Source organism: Crocuta crocuta, unplaced genomic scaffold, assembly GCF_008692635.1.
Source record: "Crocuta crocuta isolate KB4526 unplaced genomic scaffold, BGI_CrCroc_1.0 scaffold384, whole genome shotgun sequence".
Classification (NCBI taxonomy): Eukaryota; Metazoa; Chordata; class Mammalia; order Carnivora; family Hyaenidae; genus Crocuta; species Crocuta crocuta.
In genome coordinates, this window is record NW_027532182.1 from 1,293,720 (window position 1) to 1,313,573 (window position 19,854).

The 19,854-nt window shown below is 41.3% G+C and overlaps 1 protein-coding gene across 1 annotated transcript in view; it reads right to left on the minus strand.

Annotated features, from left to right (window-relative positions):
• Positions 1-1,510: 1,510 nt before the first annotated feature.
• The window catches only part of SLC1A2 (solute carrier family 1 member 2), a 60,408-nt gene continuing 42,064 nt past the window's right edge, over positions 1,511-19,854 (minus strand). The window contains exons 9-10 of the mRNA XM_077777480.1: positions 14,925-15,156; positions 1,511-11,049 (exon numbers count right to left, since the gene is read on the minus strand). Coding sequence (XP_077633606.1) covers positions 10,978-11,049; positions 14,925-15,156 — 304 coding nt within the window. The 3' untranslated portion in view covers positions 1,511-10,977. The remainder of the gene's footprint in view (positions 11,050-14,924; positions 15,157-19,854) is intronic.

The following is a 19,854-nucleotide window of genomic DNA, read 5'->3' on the forward strand; positions in this document are numbered from 1 at the left end:
AATAATAATTATAATAATTACATATATGTGATTTGTATATAATACATAATAATTATATATATATTTTTTTGCCATGATAAGTAAAAGCAACATTCCACTGGCTTTCACAATGTCAATGGATGGATTAAACACCTCTGCTCCAGATGAAAGGGTAAGAAATTAGAACATGGGGAATCATACTTCCTGAACAAGCAAAGTCAAGTTTCTCTCTGGCTGTGTCCTTTGTCGAAGGACCAACCAAATTGTATCCACACTAAAGTGTTATATTTACCTTGATTGAGTTTTGTGGCTCTTTGCTATCTTAAAGTGGCAGCCCAGGAATTTACTGACCAGTATATATTCTGGAAATAAGATTTTAATACAATTTTGAATATGGATGTGATGTGATATATACTTGACTCCCAGGGAAGAAGGAAAAGTGTATTTAAAAAAATGTCCAAAAAAATAAAAAATAAAAAAATGTAAAATAAAAAAAAAATGTCCACTTTTACCAGCAGTTTAAATAAACTGGTGACATTCATAAAAAGACTTATGGTGTATCAATGTCTATTTTACTTATTTAAAAGAAAAAATTTGCTTCCTTTCATACCCAAAAAGAATGAGAGAGGATAATTAATTCATCTAAGCCATGTTATTCAGTATGGGGGGCCCTGGAGTGTCAAAAGAGAACTTGCCATTTTCTTGGGGGGAGTCTCCATTCCTGTACACGTACCTTTCCCTGGGTGAGAATCTCATCATGCTGAGTGTGATCCTACTTTTGAAGACCATGCATTTAATTGCTACAATATGATGTCAAATGCTTGCTACTTACCTTCATAGTAATGGTTTATCCAATGTTAGGGAAAAACTTACAGTGTTGGACTTATTGAAAGACTATATGCTTGTATGCTATCCTTTATGAATGATTTAAGGATTCTTTATGGCCAATAGTCATCAGAGCTATTCACCAAGCATTTCCAATTTTCTTCCTGGGCCCCTGGTAAGGTTACACTTCCCTGCCCCCTTGGAGTTAGGTAGATCCACATGACTGGCTCTGGCCATTGAAACATGAACAGAAGTGAGGTGCATAATATTTGGGAGGAAGCTTTGAGACCCAGTGTAACATCTGCCATATTCCCTTCTCCTGCATTTGGCAACTGCAGATGCGTGGAGATCAAGTCTCTTTGGGACTCCCTCAGTGAAGATGGCGCACAGCAGTGTCCTTTAGATACCTCGGATGTGCATTCTATGTGACTAAGAAATGAATCTTGTTCTAAACCCTGACATTTGGGAAATGGCCCATATTGACTAATTTATAGGGGAAATTTGGATTATATACTATTTTTGTCCAACTCACTAACTTTAGGTAAGACGTGACTGTTTTATGGCTCAGCTTTACACTTTCCTGGAAAGTATTCATTTGGACCCTGTAGTTTTCAATCCATAATTTCTCCAAAAGGAACACCAGAGGCCCTTACTATGTAACCAACACTAGTTTAAAATGGGAATTGAAGGAGAGGCAACATGCAGAGAAATTGGAATCCACATTTATTGATAAGAGATATATACACAAAAGTTAAAACACTTAGTGAAATATTGGATTCACAGATCATTTCCAGTATATAAAGAATATCCAGTTATTTTACACATGAAATGTTACAGTAATCAGTCCACATTGTAAGAAAGGTTAGAAAGCAGGAGGTGAAAACAAAAGAACTCAGCTAACCAAAATGTGCTTTGCCACCAAGGCATCTCCCAGAACTGTTTTTAAGAAACAACTCCAAAATTAGTTGACGTTTTAATCTTTTTTCATTCATTAGTCTTTAAACACTATGTGCTATTGATGTTCTATGCTACATGACTTTAGACCAATGGGGATTGTGAATGTGAGGGAAACAATTATCTTTCATTCTGGACACACAAGAATCTCCGTAGGAAATCCTGCCTAAAGGTTAGCTTTCCTTCAGTAAGGTTTCCATCCTGAATCTGATGAGGAGTTGAAGAAGCCACATTTTCAAGGAAAAATGTTCCTGTCTCACCATATATATATATATATCCCCTCCCTCCAATCATTTGAGAAGCCACTGAACATTCATGTGCTTTGTGCCCTCTTGGGATTGCTTAGACTTCACTCCTTTTGTGAAAAGAGAGGGACACCCAGTGTCCCCAACTGCACGTGGCCATTTTTCTCTGTCCTTGTGGAGGAGAAAGGGGTTACAGGAACTATCAACTCCAGAGCATTCCCTTTAGTGGTAATTACACAGAATGTGTGTTTTAGGAGGCAATATTTATATTAGTTCATCTCAATCACTGAAAACATGCACACAGAGCCTAATAGGTAGAGGTCATACTCGTGTCACATACGTGGGATCTGTGCTTCATCAGTTGCCTGTGCAACCTCAAAGCTGTGCACTGACCATTCCTGTGCCTCTGGTGCTCTTTCAACAGAAACTGTGCAGTGTGTTACCAGAACTGTGCTTTTGTGGGGTTTTGCCTGCAGGGAAGTTAGTCAGTGAATGCCCTTTCTGTACCCTCACTCAAGAAACCAAGGGACAAGGCTCTTCAGAACCTTTAAGTCATGAGTATCAGGATCAGTATTTGGCAACTAGAGAGGCAGACCTTGAACTAAGGACGTGACGTTAGCATGCAGAGAAGCAGACTAACCTTTTGACTCTCTGAGTCCAATCCACCAAGCAAAGGAGGGCTATAGATTAGTGTCCTCCTTCTAAGCCTACCTAAGCCTAGATAATCCAAAGTTCCACAGCCGCATTCACCATGCATATACAGAAGTTCAGATGACCTTTCACTAAGAATCATGACACACCTCCAGCCCTCCCTTGCTCTGAATGGCATATTTACAAAGATGCTGGACACCCAGACTTTCAAACAATCATTGGTACAAAGGATTCACAGCTAAGTTCTTCACTGATACATATCCCTAAATCACATTTAAAAAGAGGAGAAGCGATTTACTAGGTATCTAAGAAGGAAAAAAAGAGGTTTCAAACACCAATCAACATGTCTACTGCATTTAGATGAATAGCCAAAAATAACATTTAAATTAAATTAAAATACATCTATACACCATTTCACTGAAATTACACAGAGATATCTACATTATAGCTACACAAAGTGCATAGGCACTGTTCTTCATGCGCGAACCAAGTGTTACTGTACACACACAAGAACTTCATGCTTTGAACAGCTATCTGTACTTGAAAATCACAGGTACGATCGTTGCCAGTTGAGGGCACATCTAATCTGTTTGCTTAATGAGGAACAGTTTCAAATACATATCAGTACACTTTCTATGTAACTTTTTTAAAAAAAAAAAAAAACATGGCAAAAATACTAGCCCTACAACCATATCAGAGGGTGTGTTTGGCAGAAGGAAGACCCCTTCGTCTTTGCAGTAGCTACTGATTTGCCTTTTGGGGAAAGTACATAGATCGTTATTCACCTGAGGACACAATCTACCTGGGCTGCTTCTAGACGATTTCAGTGCGACTCAAAGCGCCCACCTCCAGCCCCAGCGATAAAGAGTATTGCTTCACAGTTGGTACTAATAACTTTTTTTTTCTTAAAAATATGTGCTCAATTCACATAACAATGTGACATTTACTTCTAATTTGCTTGGCAAGAATGAACTGCAACAAATCTGTCTTGATTTGCTTCCTAGCACTCGCCCTCAGGCTCTGCTATTCAAAGTTTTCCTAAGCCAATGCGTCCCTAAATAATTGGGAAGGCAGGGGAGGTTCTGATAGAGAAAGGATCCCACTATTAAGAGCTTAGTTTTTCATCTTCTTGCTGTTGCAAAATTTGAATGCTTAGCTGGAAAAATGAGGCCTGGTGTCAAAAATAAGGAGTTAGCTAGCACCATTCCTCAAGTTAAAAAGACTAATTGTGTCAATGCATATCTTAACCAGCTCACAGAGTTAAATGATTCCCTGTCCTTTAGGGTCGTTTTGTTCATCGCATTGCATCGCCAAGGACTGGATTCTTAAATTTTTAAAATGTGGCTCTATGCTCAGGAAACAACTGATAGCTCTAACTTGCTGTAGAAACTTCTTGTGCTCTAATCAGTTATAATTCTACATAGGTGGTCATATAGAAAATACCATAAGAAAATATCTGTCTGCAAAATTACAGATACTAAATAGATTAATTCAGTCTACACTGAGTTCTTTATGATTTATGAAGAGTAGATACAAACCTATAATATTATTAAAGGCTAAATCAATATTAAACATATAATATCCAGGTCTATAAATACATTTTCTCATGCTCTTTATAAATAATAACAAAGAAGCCCAGGGATTTGTTTAAAAAAGAATGTAAGATTGGGCTGGAGGAATTCATGAGTGAGGGGTGTAATACTGATCAGGGGGCAATGTACTGTCCCCGGTAACATTGATTCTTACCAGGAAGCCAAAATATATCTGCTGGCAGCAAGATCAAATTAGATTCACAGTTTGCCAGCTCTCTCCTTAAGCCGTAGAAAACAAATAGAAAAGCAATATACAAAAATCCTCACAAAAGTAGTCTTTTATATACAAATCTCTATAGCGACCAGATAATCTGATCTGTGGTGTGCAACACGGGAATGCAATGTTGAGGTTTCCCAAGGGGGAGAAGAGGCGAGGAAGTTAAGGTGATTTATGGAAAGATCTGGATGCCCAACGTTGAGTCCCCAGTAAGGAAAACTGCTCTCCTGGAGTATGAAGCAACCAGAGGGCCAGCATTCTGATCACACAGCTCAGAGGATTCGCTCCATGGGGAAGAAACCTGAGTTGTGCTAGACCAGCTTCCTTGGCTTGGGTGTGCATTTCTCCCCTACCGAAGGCAACAGCCACTTCTAGGCAGGCTGAGTGGTTGCCATGGGGAGACACGGAGCCCCGGAGGAGCAAGGCTCTCACTGCATCCTCCCCATCTCCGTGGGGAATGATGACAAGGGTAACAGTCACCTGTTACATTCCAACACTCACCCAGGTACTGGGGGTTTCTCCGCACAAACGGGAGACCTGTTATTACCCAGGCAGAGTCATGTGTCGACTCTGCAAAGCAGTGGGGCCTGTTTCAGCAACAGGTTTAGTCTCGGCATAAAACGGTCCCATATAATAATCGGAGGAACTTTAAAAATATCAAAATGGGTACCTGGTTTGGAGGTAGGAAGGTGAAGCAAGGCTGGACGTAGAAAAAAAAAACTCATCAGTAATTTTCAGGATATACTTTGAGTGAAGGAAATGAGAACTTGAGGGCTTCTCTTACTTTTCTAGGTTCTTATTTGGGTCAGTTAAGAAATAGCCTTTTTCTTGCTGTTCTTGCAATCTGGTCTTCTGCACTTAAAAAGCAAAGAATAATGGAAAACTTAATCCAGTCCTTTCAGCCCCAGTCTTACATCTTGTTTCCCCAAACCTAAAGAGCTGAAGTCTTCTCTGGCAATAAAGGTGCTCACAGCACCTTTGGTAAATACCAAACCTATTCCATATTTAGCAGAAGTCTGGCCACAGAGCAAGGATGAAAGCAGCGGCCCATTGCAAGCAGTACCAGAAAGTGCAAGAGGGTGTTGAATGGCCATGGCTGGTGGCATGCATCTTACAGACAGACCATGCATTTTATCTACCTTAGCAACTCCTGAGAGTTGAAGAGAGCAGTGGTAACCAGCCCAGCTCCATTCTTGTGAGACAGAGCTTCTGCGTGGTGCCCACAATAAAAGTGAACCAGGAGGGCAATCTGAAAATGAATTCAAATATCCCTGCCTATCTCTCCAGAGAAAGGACTTGGCCCAGGGTCAGCATGTGCTTGAAAGTGCATGGCTGCATACGGGCAGAGAGGGAAGGCATTGACAGACGGTCGCTGTTATTCTGTAAATCCTGCACCAAATTTCCTAAGAGTGTTCAAGTTTATTTGCCAAAGACTCCCAAATTCCCATTACTGGCTTGGTGATTAGGATGGTTTGGAGAAAACCGTGGGCTTTGGGTGTTTGGAACAGACTCTGTTGCTACGGCAGGAACGATCTAAGGCCTTGAGGGAAGCTATCGACTCACCCTGTCCCTCTGGCACCAGGTTCTTCTGAGCTGAATCGCTACTTCTACTAAGACAGTGAGTTAGGCAAAGGGCAGTTTTGTAAAAAGATGTCTGTTGGTATCCCCCAAACACCAAACTATGGATTGACACGCTTGTTGTAAAACATCAAATGAAGAGAGAGGCTTGAGTTAATATCCACCCCTCCCAAGGGGATGAAAAGAAATCCAAAGTGACTACTCATGATTGTGGGCCACTCTGACTTAAATTATAGGTAAGTCATATTTTATGGTAGTAAGCCTCTAATAAAAAAAAAAAGAAATTAAAGCAGAGATCATAATATCCTGGATTCTTAGGGCTGGAAGATGGTTTTAATCACTTAATCCGACTCCTTCACTTTACAGATGGGAAGGAATGAGGTTTGGGCATAAAGTGACTTATGTAAGTTATACAGCTAAAAACTGGTGCCATCCAAGGCAAATGTTTCCTGTGCCTGACTGGGTCGTTCCTCATCATCCCTATGTCATTACCTGAATTTGCTGTGCTATGCTGTGAAATGAGATCGTGTGCAAATAAGATTCCTCACCATCTTTTCTAAAGCCAACTCATGCACTAACCATGTGGTCTCTTACTTAATCGTCTCTTAAGCAGCAACAATGACAGGTGGAATGAGAAAGGAGGAGGAAGAGTGGGGACTTGGGTTTTCCTTTTGGGAAAACCATTAGGTACTATTGCCTGAGAAGCTTTGAACTTGCTCCACCTAAGGAGAACGATCTGCCAATGGGGCACCTGCCTAGGTTGGCACTCAATGGCCCTTATTCTAGGTTTTAACCAGAGAGTACCAGAGATACTGAGACCATTAATCTCTGACAACTAGATTTACAAAACTCAATTCCTTCAGGCTCTTTGCTTAAACTTGATCTTTTTAAGTTCTAAGAGAGGGTATAATGCTAAGCGAAATAAGTCAGAGAAAGACAAACACCATAGGATTTCACTCATGTGTTGAATTTAAGAAACAAATGAAGAAAAGAAGAGAGACTGACAAAAAACAAAACAAAATAAAACCCAAAAAACCCCAGACTTTTGAATATAGAGAACAAACTGGCGGTTACTAAAGGGGAGATGGGGTATGTGTGAAACAGGTGATGGGGATTAAGAGTACAATTATTGTGACCCTAATATTCAAAGAGCAAGTATTACAACAACTGAAAAAAAATGTCGTTGGTCCTTTTGCTTGGCTTGGAATGAATTTATTCGGAGAATAAGAAAAAGCAAAACCAGCACCCTAGACAACTCTATGGCCCTAAGAATAAAAAAGCAGCAAAGAAGAGCCACCTCCATTGGGTGTAGCTGCCGAGCACTTGTAGCCATAAGACCAAGCAAGAGCTGTAAACACCTGCTCCTCAAGTGTCTGAACCATGGAAAAATTCTCTCTGAGCATGTGCGCACCTGTTTGGACTTACTGCTGTATTTCACGGGGGAAACACAGCACAGACAGAGCCCTTAGTTTTGACAAAAGTAAAATATTGTACTGAAAACAAAAGGAAGTGTGATAGTTGCAAAAACATGGTAGGACTGGGTTTCTTTTCAGGGACCCGGCAGATGAGTTACCCAACTCCAAAAGGGTTTCTTGATGAGACACACTTGTGGCACATTCCCCATGACAAGTTGGAAATGACCTGAGGCCCTCTAATCAACCAGTCATTGGGATTCCTGACATTTCCTACCAGGAATACATCTCCCCATAAACTGAATTTCCCCTAAGCCTTTGTCAGTTTTCTCCAGTGTAAATCCAGGAGCTAGGGACTTTGACACCCTTTCTTTTAGCTGACTGGCAGTTGCAGGGGAGAAGAAAATACTTGTCTTTTACAGGACAAGGTAACTTCTGCAGGCAATGAGACTATAGACTGTGTTTCCACACACAGTAAGAAGTGAAGAATTGAAACTGACATCTACTTGGTTCAGATCTCATTACTTGAAGATCTACATAATCTAGATGACTGCCTTGATTCTTCCATGCTCTCTATGGGAGGCACATTCTCAAAGATCTCACCTTGAGAGCTAAGCCATTCTTCTTGCTGATGGGATTTGGCTCTTTGAATTGTAGTGAGTAATCAAATGATTCTACTTGGGTTTCCTGGTGGGCAACAATTGTAAAGGGGAAGATAAAGAGCCTGGTAATTGGTTTTCTCTCAAAACGATTCGGATTCCTAAAAAGAGTGAATGGGTCTCTAACAAAATGGTGTTGTCAAAGCCCTGACTTATTGACCTCATAGGATGCAGTATACGGGTCTGGCCTGCTATGTCTGTATATAACTTTTATGTATCATCAAATATTAATGGACCATTATAAGCATTTATATCTGTGTTGAACCTATGAATATAAATCTATGCATATAAATGACAGACTATACAAATCTTATTTAGAAAAAGCTTTTGAAGGTATATTCTGGCTCTGTTTGTTCTGTTGATGGCACACATGCCGGCCAAGGAGCACCCAAATGGGCATGGCATAAGAAGAATGAATGAGACCTAAAAAACATAGAGAACACAGTCCTATGTTAGCTCTACATATATCCTGGATTTTCAGGTCAGTCCTGAATTTGACAGATTATTCATTTTTAATATGCCTTGTTGACTTTCCAGACGAATGCGATTCCCCAAGCGTAGTCTCGTGAAATTTATTACACGTGGTCTAGACCCAGAAAAACCTGCTTTGTTAAGCATACACCTCGTTTCTTCTGAATCACTGTCCCATTATATATTCATAGGATAACTAGGAAAATGCTGAAGACAAAGCAAAGCAAGAAGACATCTAGGCAGGGTCTTGGGAAGACAATCCTGAGACCACTCTTTCGAGAAACACACCAGCATGTGCAGGTGCTCAGCTGGCCTTAAACGGCAAAACCCACAGACTCCTCACTGCCTTGCCTAGATCCTTCTCTTCACCATAAAAATGCTCTCGGGAGCACCACTTAAAGACAATCCTTAACAGTTTCATAGCTAAATCCAGGAACTGTCCCCTTGACCCACAATATCTGCCATAAAGGATGTGTTTTCCACTAGTACATTTCAGTACGTCCTTGGCCACCCAGTTAGTTGTTCATCTAATGAAAATGAAGAACCAATGACAATTTTTAAAAAAAAAAAGGGGGGGGGGAAGCTGCTTAATACTGCTCAATAGTGATCCTTATCCAAAAATAACTGGGGTTTCAGAGACAAAAACAATTGGAATCTCATGTCTCCTGTATGTTCTAGTTTGGAAAAGAAAAGTCATTGTGAATAGGTAATAAAGCATATGTGATGTCTAAAAATCCCCTCTCCCCAGAGAATTCGGACTCTAGGACTACTTACGTATACCCCAGCACCCAGCTGCTGGCCTCTGATGGCCACCAGATTGCTACGTGTGGACCAAGCTTCTACACACTTCTCAGAGTTAGTCAAGTGGGCTTTATTTCTCAGTGATTCATGTTCAAGTTCTCAGCAAACTCCCAAAGCCAGCAACCTTAGGAAAATACTGTGAGTTATTCAACAGAAAAATAATAGGAGAGACATCGACAGACTTAGCTTGCACGATCTATCATCAGGATTCGTTGGGTGCCTGTGGCATACAAGGCACTGTGCTAATCCACCTGTATTACTGACTTCCTCAAACCATGACAGCCTTGAAAAGATTCCATCTGTGAACCTGTGAGGGGCCATCATGTGCTCCCATTTCATGGCTCAAGGTTTTCTTGACTTTGCCACAGGAATGTCACCTTTATAGGGATTTACAAGTGCTTATTTTCTATGCCTTGCTACAGAGAAGACTGGGGAGGAAGACTGGCTCTGCTTTCAACTGTGCCCTGTACCTGGTTTTATGTGCTTTGATAGAATACCACCAAAAGCTTTCTGCATATTAGATCAACGACAGTGCTTTGCTTTTATCAAGAGGTGGTGTTAAAAGAGGCATAACCAACATAACTGTCCTCCCTGGGTGAGGAGAGTAAAATGATTAGGTCTTCCAGGTTAATGAGACTATCGCTGAAACCATTTGGGAATTAAAAATGCCTTTTTTGGTTAGAAACCCAAACACGAATTTTAGGGCTGAAACAAAGAAAGGAAAGCATAAACCAAATAGTCTCACTTGATTTCACTGTCAGGCAAATGCAAACCAATCCCAAACAAATTGGATTGTTTGAATCTGGCTCAAGTCTGTGTTGGCCGCGGTCTCTTGCTTTTGTCAATATATACGGCGGCTATGTGCAAATTACATCCTAATCTGTTATCCAATTTGAAGCAAATTATGACACATACTTTGAAATGTCAATGACTATTTCCACAGACTAGAGAAGGGTCGAGCAGAAACTCAGTGGGCTCCGTGATCCATTGTCGTGAGGAGCACAGCTCCCACTAGAATTCTTTCTGGAAGATTTAGTTTCAAGAGTATACAGAAGCTAGATTATCAGAGTTCCCTAAGGCAAGGTATCTGCTTTTAACCAACACATGGGCAAACTCTACAAGACATTTCAAGAGAACTAGAGGCTTCTAACAGAATCTCTTGTGCGTAATGAAGCGGAATCATGAAAAACACTTGAAGGGATCACACACTGAGTGCTCGGTATCCCACGTCCCCTGAGGGCGCCGCATTGCTGTAGTTGTATCCCCTGGGAAAAGAGCGTCCATGGCTCTGCATTTAGAAAGAAAAGGGAAGCTGGCAAGAATGCATGTTCAGTTCCAACTGGTTCCTCCAGCAGCATCCATTCAAACAATAATACAGGTGAGAGAATGAGATGGTTATGAAGCATTACTTGGCAAAGACACAGCACCGTGCCTACTGACTCACAACAGATCCTCGAAGCCTCGGCTAACAGATTAAGGAAACACGGAAATAAATGCATTTTTTTTTCTTTTTAAAGAAAGCTTGTTTCATACTCTCTTTTACCAGAGGATAAGCTGGGGAGTTTATGCAAGAATTTGCTGAGAGTCACATCCTTATTTTTCACGTTTCCAAGGTTCTTCCTCAACACTGCCGTCGGCTGACTTTCCGTTGGCTGCCAGAGTTACCTGAAAATAATCATCATCAACATGCAGCTTACGGGCCACGAACCAGAAAACCACCCCATAGGTTATGTGGAGGAGCACCAGATCCGAGTTACACTCTATGACTTCCGTGTTAGTTCTAAATGTCGTTCTTTCCCAATTGATTCTAAGCCAGTCTTGCTTTTCAACACAGATTTGTGAATGTTGAAAAGTCCATATTTACCTTGGGGGGTGTGGAGAGAGTCTGCAGTCTGGGGGCTAAGTTCTACTAATGCTTTCAGGGTTGTGGGGGTGTCTAACTACACACAGACCCATCATATAATAATGCAACACTTAATAAATACCACCTTGTGCTACTCCATACAACCAGAAAAAAATCCAGAACTAGACAGCTAGTTCTACACATGCACGTGTTCAGTTGCTGTGAGGCCAGATGGAGTTCATACACGTCCAATTTCAAAATCAGAAATCATGATGGTCTGGATACCAGATAAGCTATCTGGGCTTTAAAAATCAGGAAGAAAAGAGGGGATTGAAAGCCAGACATCAGTGACAAGTATATCCAAATTATTTCAATGCAGGCATTTCATAATCAAGTATAATCACCAGAGCGTCTGTATTATTCTCCCCTGGCTCGAAGCGAACTGAACCCTTACAGAGATAGAGTGGGAGGTATTCCCCTCCACTTCTAGATCATTTTCCTAGCTTACCTTCCGTCTGTCCTCAACGTCATGTGCAAACTTAAACCCACGACTGATATTCCACATAATGGAGAGACTGGATTTATGGAAGCATTAGGATATGGAGACATGACAAAGGCAGCGATGTTTGAAAGAAATCTGATCTTCTTCTTACCCAAGTGGCAGTGAAACGCATGCGTTAGGAACACACACTACATGCTAGGAACAGAACACAAGTGCCCTTCACAAACCAAGAGAATGAAAATAAAAGCCATTCGTTTCTCTAATCCCCAGTGGGCGCCCATATTTTTCTAGAAAGACCATGTGACAAGCAATGACCGCCCCACATGCAGTTACTCTGAATAAAATTAAAAAGTTCTCACAAGGCAAGAGTTTGAAAACAGAAGAAGAGGCCAACGTGACATAGTAATGCTCGAAGTGGTTAACATTTTGACCAGAGCTGCAGCAAATTTGTTTCCCCTTCAGTGAACTCTCAGTAAAGACTGCCAGGAACAAACTGTCTGCCGGGAGAAAGTTGCCTGTTCATTCTGACCTTGAATGTGCCTATTTGGCTTTCAGTGATGAACCAGATCAATAGCTGTGCAAAAGTATAAATCATGCTGTGCGGCCTTTGGAACACTGGGCCACACTTGGGGGTGTGCCTTGTTTGCTGAATACTGGGGCCTGTGTTTCAAAAGTGGCCGGGACACCCCTTTTTTTGGCATTTCTTTTTCTGACCTGGTTCAAGGAAGCCAACACTCTACTCCCCAGTTCATCCCACCCTACTTTGCTCCAACTACCTGAGTGATTGGAAGAAAAGCAGGAAGGGGAGGGGCTGACAGGAAGCATCGATGTCTCCCATCTTGGTTTTGAAAACAGTGAGACTAAGAATGGACCAGAAGGTCTAAGATATTCTGGGAAAGTGTGCAAATTCATCTCCATGGCTCTGGCTGCCCCCTTTCATGCATCAGTGGCAACTCAGTTAATTGGTGTAGGTAGGAAGAGGTGTTCACCTCACCTCGCAAAGGCTGAGGTCTACTAACTTTGTGAGTGGAACCCAAGGATTTCACTAAAAAAATTCAAACAGCCAGATAGTTATTAAACCAACATGGCCATTCAGCGTGTCCCTGACTTGCTCAGTGTCCTTCTGACCATCTAAATGCTAATTCACCAAATTTGCAGGTGGCTGGGTAGGCTGTCAATTATAGAGAGACTAAGCCAGTACCTACACAGAACTGTCCTGCAAAAAGGTTATCTGAAATAAAGCACAGGGTCAAGATGCTAAAATGATGTATACAACAAACATTTATAGAGCGCCTATTGCATGCCAGGTACTGCTTTAGGTGTTAGGATACAGCAGTGACAAAAGGGGAAACGGGGTCCCTCCTCATGGGCTTATTTCCTAGTGAGAGGGACAGTTCACAAATATCTTCCTTTAGGGCTTGAATTTTTTTGCTTTAAAAATATAGCAAATTTCTTCTGATGTGCTTAATGTCCTTTAAGGAAAAAAAATCCAGAAAGTCTGAAATCTAAATATATCTGCATATCTATACACCAGCTTTTTCAAAACATGTCCTTATAATACTATTAAGAAGCCTCTTGAGAAGCTCCAAAAGGAGCCACGCTACAGTCAATCACTAGGATTCTTCTTACATACAATTGCAAGATTTAAAAACATATGCTGATTTCATTTTATTTCATGCTATTATTTTTCCTTGCATGGCAGTAATTTGGAATCAACCCTTTTTTTTACTACAAAATTGTACATTCGCTTTTCTGTCCTCCCATTGCCTATTTCAGAGATTTGCAGATAATGGGCGCTCAATAAATATCTGATGAATGATCAAAATATAGAAGGTCATAGGAATGAGATGGCAGTGCTTAACTTAACCCCACAAGGCACACAATAAATACAGCACAAAGCCATTTCATGGGAATGTGGACCCTTGGTGACCCAAACTAACATTCTGATGGGGAATGATCCAGCACATTCATCTAAATGTGGGAAACGCTAACTTTCTAGGAGAATGGAATATGCACTTTAGATACATCTGCATTTCTAATAATTTGAATCATTTTCACTGAGTCCGTTTTTGCAGCTGCCTCTTGATGGGAAGTCCTTCCTTAATATGTACCAGAGCCTTGGTTCACCCACACATGTATCTGATATAGAGGGGATGAGCAAAAGACTATTGCTGGTCCATTAGACTTCTGGACCTCTGTTACAGTCCAGTAAAGAGAATCACTTCTATGTCACCCTTATTTGCCTGGCAGAAGCCATGTGTATATTTGGAATGACCCAGAAATAACCCAGGAAGAAATTAACTATTAAATGAGATCTTGTCAACGGGAGTCAAAAGAGTATCAGAAATCTGTATTGGGTGCAGACTGCTTTCAGTTGCTGCTTGGGACCATTTTAGCAACCCAACCCCCAGAGGAGACTCTGCTCACCTGCCAGGGTTTCTCCAAGTTTGCTTCACTCTGGTCATGACACTCTGTCTTTGACAAGGTCAAGTTAGTTACAATGAAGGCTAGACAGAGCCCATCAAGCTTGAAGACTTAGCACCCAGCAGCTTGGAAAAGAGTCCAGAACATCCATGTTTCAAGAAAGCTAGTGCCGCCACTGTGTGAAAGGTAGTGTCTATGGATAATGGTCCTGAAGGATAGTTATCCTTTACTTGAAATAGCTTCCCCATTCTTGGAGCACAGTGACTGCAAGGTCAAAACTCACCTTCCCACAAAAATAATTAAGAGAAAGATAGTTGCCCAAAGTTGTGTGGGCACATTTTTGACCAGTATGTAATATATGGCAAGTAGGAATACTTGTGCTACATAAATTGAGTGGTTCTGGGTATTTCTTTTAGTGTTTCATTCAAGGAATAGAATATTTGCAATCCAACAAAGCCTTAAGAGCCACAAATTCTTTGGCAAAATGTTCAAGAAAACCAATCAAATGTGTGGAGTGGGTGGAAGAGGGGTGGTGGTCAGAATGATTGTTTTATATTCCATGGATGAAACAAGCAACTGATTGGGTCTTTCACTGTTAGACCTGCCACGTTAGACACAGAGTTAGATGATCTGGGACTCCTAGAAGCTCAGGTTACATGATTCTTCAGGAAAATGTGACAATAAGACATGCAGGACTTCCGGTGCTTGTCTTAGGAAACTGAGCATGCACTATTATATACAGGTCTCAATATCCATGAATGAGAAAGGTACCTTGCACTCATCTACTATGACAGAGTTGTGGGCGGCATAGACACATTGATTAGAGTTGCTTTCCCTATGGTTCTTCATGTCATCATACATGGACTGAGTCTTGGTCATTTCAATATCTTCATGCACACGGTGCTGGGAGTCAATAGTATCCAGCTCAGACTTGGAGAGGTGATAGACAATCCCAGCCCCAAAGGAGTCACCCACAACATTGACTGAAGTTCTCATCCTGTCCCTGGGAACAAAGAACAAAAATGTTTAGTGAAGAAACAGTGAGAGGTCAAGGTGGCTGAGAGGTCAAGGTCTAGAACCAGGGAAACCTGGGCTTGAGTCCTGGCTCTACTCTTCCCTTTGCCTGATCTGGGGGGGAGTTACTTAATCTTTATAAGCCTTGATTTCTCTGTTGGTCAACAGGAGATAACACTCATACTTCTCTGAGACCCTTGTGTGAAAATCAAAGAGATAATGTAAGTAAAGGCCTGAGCAAAATGTCTGATGGGTGGTAGAAAACCAATAAACAATAGCAAAAAAAAAAGAGAGAGAGAGAAGGAAGAATTGGAAGAAAATAATTCTCAGATCTTGGAATTAGCACCCAAAGCTCCAGACACTGCTAGCTGTGTCCAGCAATTCCTCTTGATTTAAACTGTTCGTTGAAGACTCCAGATCACATTCACTTCTTTTACTTATTAATCCTACCTGTGAATTCTCCCATAATAGAATATTCACCTCTTCATAAGGACTGAAACTAACATTGCCTTTCCCTCTGCACCTCATTCTCCCACTAACACATCCAGATACACAGGCACAGGCACAGCTGATGGGTGAGAAACCCAGTCACAATTCTCTCCCTGACCAATAAGCACAGTGACTACGTGTCTTGGAAAAACCAAAACACATGTCCTGCTCCTTTTGTTAACCAAAAACATTTAAATCTTCCAGAATGCCTCTTGAATTGGGAAGTGTTAAGAAGAACCCTTCCTCAAATCTTGTTTCCCAAGTTCTGATTTGAAGAAAATAGGGGCGCCTGGGTGGCTTAGTCGGTTAAGCGTCCGACTTTCGCTTAGGTCATGATCTCGCGGTTCGTGGGTTCGAGCCCCATGTCGGGCTCTGTGCTGACTGCCAGCTCAGAGCCTGGAGCCAATTTCAGAGTCTGTATCTCCCTCTCTCTCTCTGACCCTCCCCTGCTCACACTCTCTCTCTCTCTCTCCTAGAAATAAATAAAAAATATATTAAAAAAAAAAAAACAAAGAAAATAAAAAAAGGATGGCCCAGAACTTTCCCTCTTAGAAAGTCAGCACCAGGAACACTAAGTTCTTAAAAGTAAGTTATGTTCTGTCGTCCACTAGTTCAAATTGGTGTGAAAACTCCTTTTAACCATGTTTCTGAGATACTCAAAGTCTGAAAGAGAAGGGTGCTGGAAAAAAAATTTTTAATAGAATTTAAGCAAAAGTGCTGCTAAAATCTCTTAGTCCAGGATACTCGAGCCTTTAATTCAGAATTAGTTCAAGGCATAGTGGAAGTCTTAATTCGTTCTTAGCACAAAGGCCTACAATAAATTCTAGTTGCTACTATCAAATCTATTTCTCATTATAGAAGAAGAGGAATGAAGCTGCACCAAGAAGAGTCTGGCCCGGCTTCCTTGCAAGGAGCTTGTGAGCCAGCTACCCCCTGGGTTCAAGTGGAAAGACATTGCCCACACAAAAATCAAGATCAGAACCTGACATCAACTCATCAGGGGCATCTCTCCATCTAAGAATGCTCTTCTCCTCCTTTCCACTTTGGAGAATCTGTCTTGAGGTGATAAAATCTATACATAAATGAAGACTGAGTCTTGAGGTCACAGAATTAGGCACCTGTGGCAGAGACTGTTAAGAAGTCCCAGTGTGAGGGTGTGAGAAGGGATACGTGATGGTACGTGAGAGAAAATATGGATTCTGGAGACAGCCTGACTTGGATTCAAATGCCAGTTTTTTCTTTTACTTGTTCGACAACTGATCATACTTGACCTTTGTAAGCCTTAGTTGCCTCAACTATAAAATGGAAATAATAAAAATATCTACAACACTGGGTTGAAGATTAAATAAGATAGCAATGTGCTTAGCACGGTTCCAGACATTTAGCAAGAATTCACAAAACATTAGTTATTACATGAGGTGTACTTTAAATATGACCATTAATCTTAGGAAGTCAATTTAAATGTATTTTTGGCAGCTCCTAGGGAGAACATCCAAACATGCCTAGTTAACTACTATCTCCCCCTGAGAACATTAACCCTGTTTGCAGGACAATTCCTATGGCAGCACTCCTGACTGGCCAGCTGAGTTATGTCCATCCTTTAGCTGTGGTCCACTCTGTTGTTTTTCAACTATACTTTCAATCCCTCCTGGCATATGTTCTGAGTCATGCACCCAACATCCTTGACCGATTGTTAAATTCCAAAGAGTGCTAAAGAGTTGAAGACGAATTCTCCGAGAACCTGTTTATATCATGGCCCAGAAAAATCTCCCTCATTGGCAAGGAGAAGGACCAAAGGTGATGGTGTGGACGATGATAGTAGCTGATATATTAATGTCAATATGTATAGGAATATGCTTTATAGCCATTACCTTGTTTAGTCCTCACTACAATCCTATGAGAAGTACTATTATCCACATTTATGAAATTAAAACACAGGGGTATGGAGAGATTAAATGGCTTCCCAAAGTCACACATCCTAGTAAAGTCACAGAACCAAAAAATTTGAGCACAGGAAGTGTGCCTGCGGAATGCACTGTCTGCCACATGAGGCAAAGCACCTGGAAGCCAGATAGCTCTGATTTTGAACCTTGCTCAGCCACTTACTAACCGTGTAACCTGGTGACTTCCTCTATCAGGATTTTTCTTGAGCAGGCAAAATACATATTTTATAGGATTTCAAGAAGAGAAAACGAGTTCCTGATCCATAGTTGATATTCATTATATTCTGGCTCCTTCCCCTTTAGGGAACAGCCATTACTCATACCCCCATTATATGGGCAATAGCATAAGATACTATCCTCAAGGGCTAATGACTTTTTAAGTTTAAAATTAAAATTAAAATTAAAAATTAAAATCCACTGCCACTCAAATGGGTGATACAAGTTACAAACTCTTGTTTCTTCAACCCTTGACTTTCTCTGATACCAAACCCCTACTGTCCAAAGCAGCCACTGAACCAAGTTTTTGAATAGGGCACCTCTTCCATACTCTCAGATCTCCTTTTTCTTTATTTTTTTTTAATTTTTGAGGTTTTTTTTTTTTTTTTTTTATTTCTTAGAGAGACAGAGCACAAGTGGGGGAAAGACAGAGAGAGAGGGAGACATAGAATTTGAAACAGGCTCCAGGCTCTGAGCTGTCAGCACAGAGCCCAATGCAGGGCGTGAACCCACAAACTGCGAGATCATGACCTGAGCCAAAGTCAGATGTTTAACCAATTGAGCCACCCAGGTGCCCCTCTCAGATCTCCTTGAGTTTGAAAATCAACCCTGGCCAGAGGAAATATCTATCAGACCAGGAATGAATGGAAGACAGAACTGGAGCAGAATCAAAGCATACTGATGTTTGACACCAAAATCAAGACGGAAATGGCCCTGGGCTTAGGGCTGGAAGCTCAACCCAGATCTTCTGACTCTCTTACCTTGAGCAAATCACCTCTCACCTGAGCATGAGATACAGAATAGAGCTAATCCCGATCTCACAGAAGATTGTGAGGGTTAAATAAGATGAGAGAAATATTCGGCATGCCTTAAGTACTTATTAAAGACTGCAGGAGCACATGAGCATCAAAATGGCACAAAGAAATAAGAAGAGAACACAGACTCTGGTACTTGCTGAGGTCTTTGTTAGTTCGTTCATTGATTGATTGATTGATTGATTGATTCATTGATTCATTCATTCAACAAATGTACAATGAGCATCTTCGTGTGTGCAGGACACTATGCCAAGTGTCCTGGCAGCAAAGAACAAGAAATGGCTCTTCCTATGCTCCCTCTTCCTCTGAGCACCCACACTCTCTTTACGGGCTCTATGGGATTTAGCAGGTAGGACATTTTATCTACACTTGGGCCCCAGGAAAGGCTTGAGCAGAAGTGTGCCAAGTTAGGTCCTAAGGATAAATCTGAGATAACGAGCTAGAGAGAAGAAATAAATAATGCGAAATCGAGGAGAAATAAGTATGCAAGAGTATTCAGGAGGCAAATGAACGTAATGAGAGGCAGAAGGTAAGAACTGACCAAATCACGTATGGTCTTATCAGCCAAGTTCAGAAGGTCAGGGCTTTGTCCCAAGTGTGATGAGGAGCCACTGAGGAGCAGCAAGAGCACGCTTGTTCCCATACGAAGAATGGTCTGAAGAAGGGCAAGGCCGAAAGAGCAAAATCCACTTGGTGAAGATGTGATGAAAGATTATGAGACAGAATTACAGGACTTGAGGATTGATTGGTTATAGAGAATACACAAGAAAAGAGTCAAGGATTCCTCTCAGGTATCTGGTTTGGGCCACCAGTAGACAGTGCCACCACGTGTATGGGATATGACAGGTCAGGGTGAGAAAGGTTCTCATGTCAGCTTGAATGTACTGAGTGTGAGGGTTAGGACCCAGCAAAACAGAGATGTCCCACAAGTGTTGGGAATATGGACTAGAGATCAGGACAGACAACTAGGCTGCAGGTAGTGAATTAGGAGTCAACACCTAAAGAGGCCGTGGGTGGATGCCACGGGTGTGTTTGGTTCATTCTTGGAGAGAATGCAGAGTGGGAAGAAAAGACAGTCTTATCTAAACCCTCAGAGTGACCAATATTTAAGGAATGGGCAAAGGAATAAGAGTCTGCAAAGGAGGAAGAAAACTAAAAGAGTTTGAGAGAAGCATGTTGCAAAAATAAGGATGTGGTGGACAATTCCAATCACTGCCTAGAGAT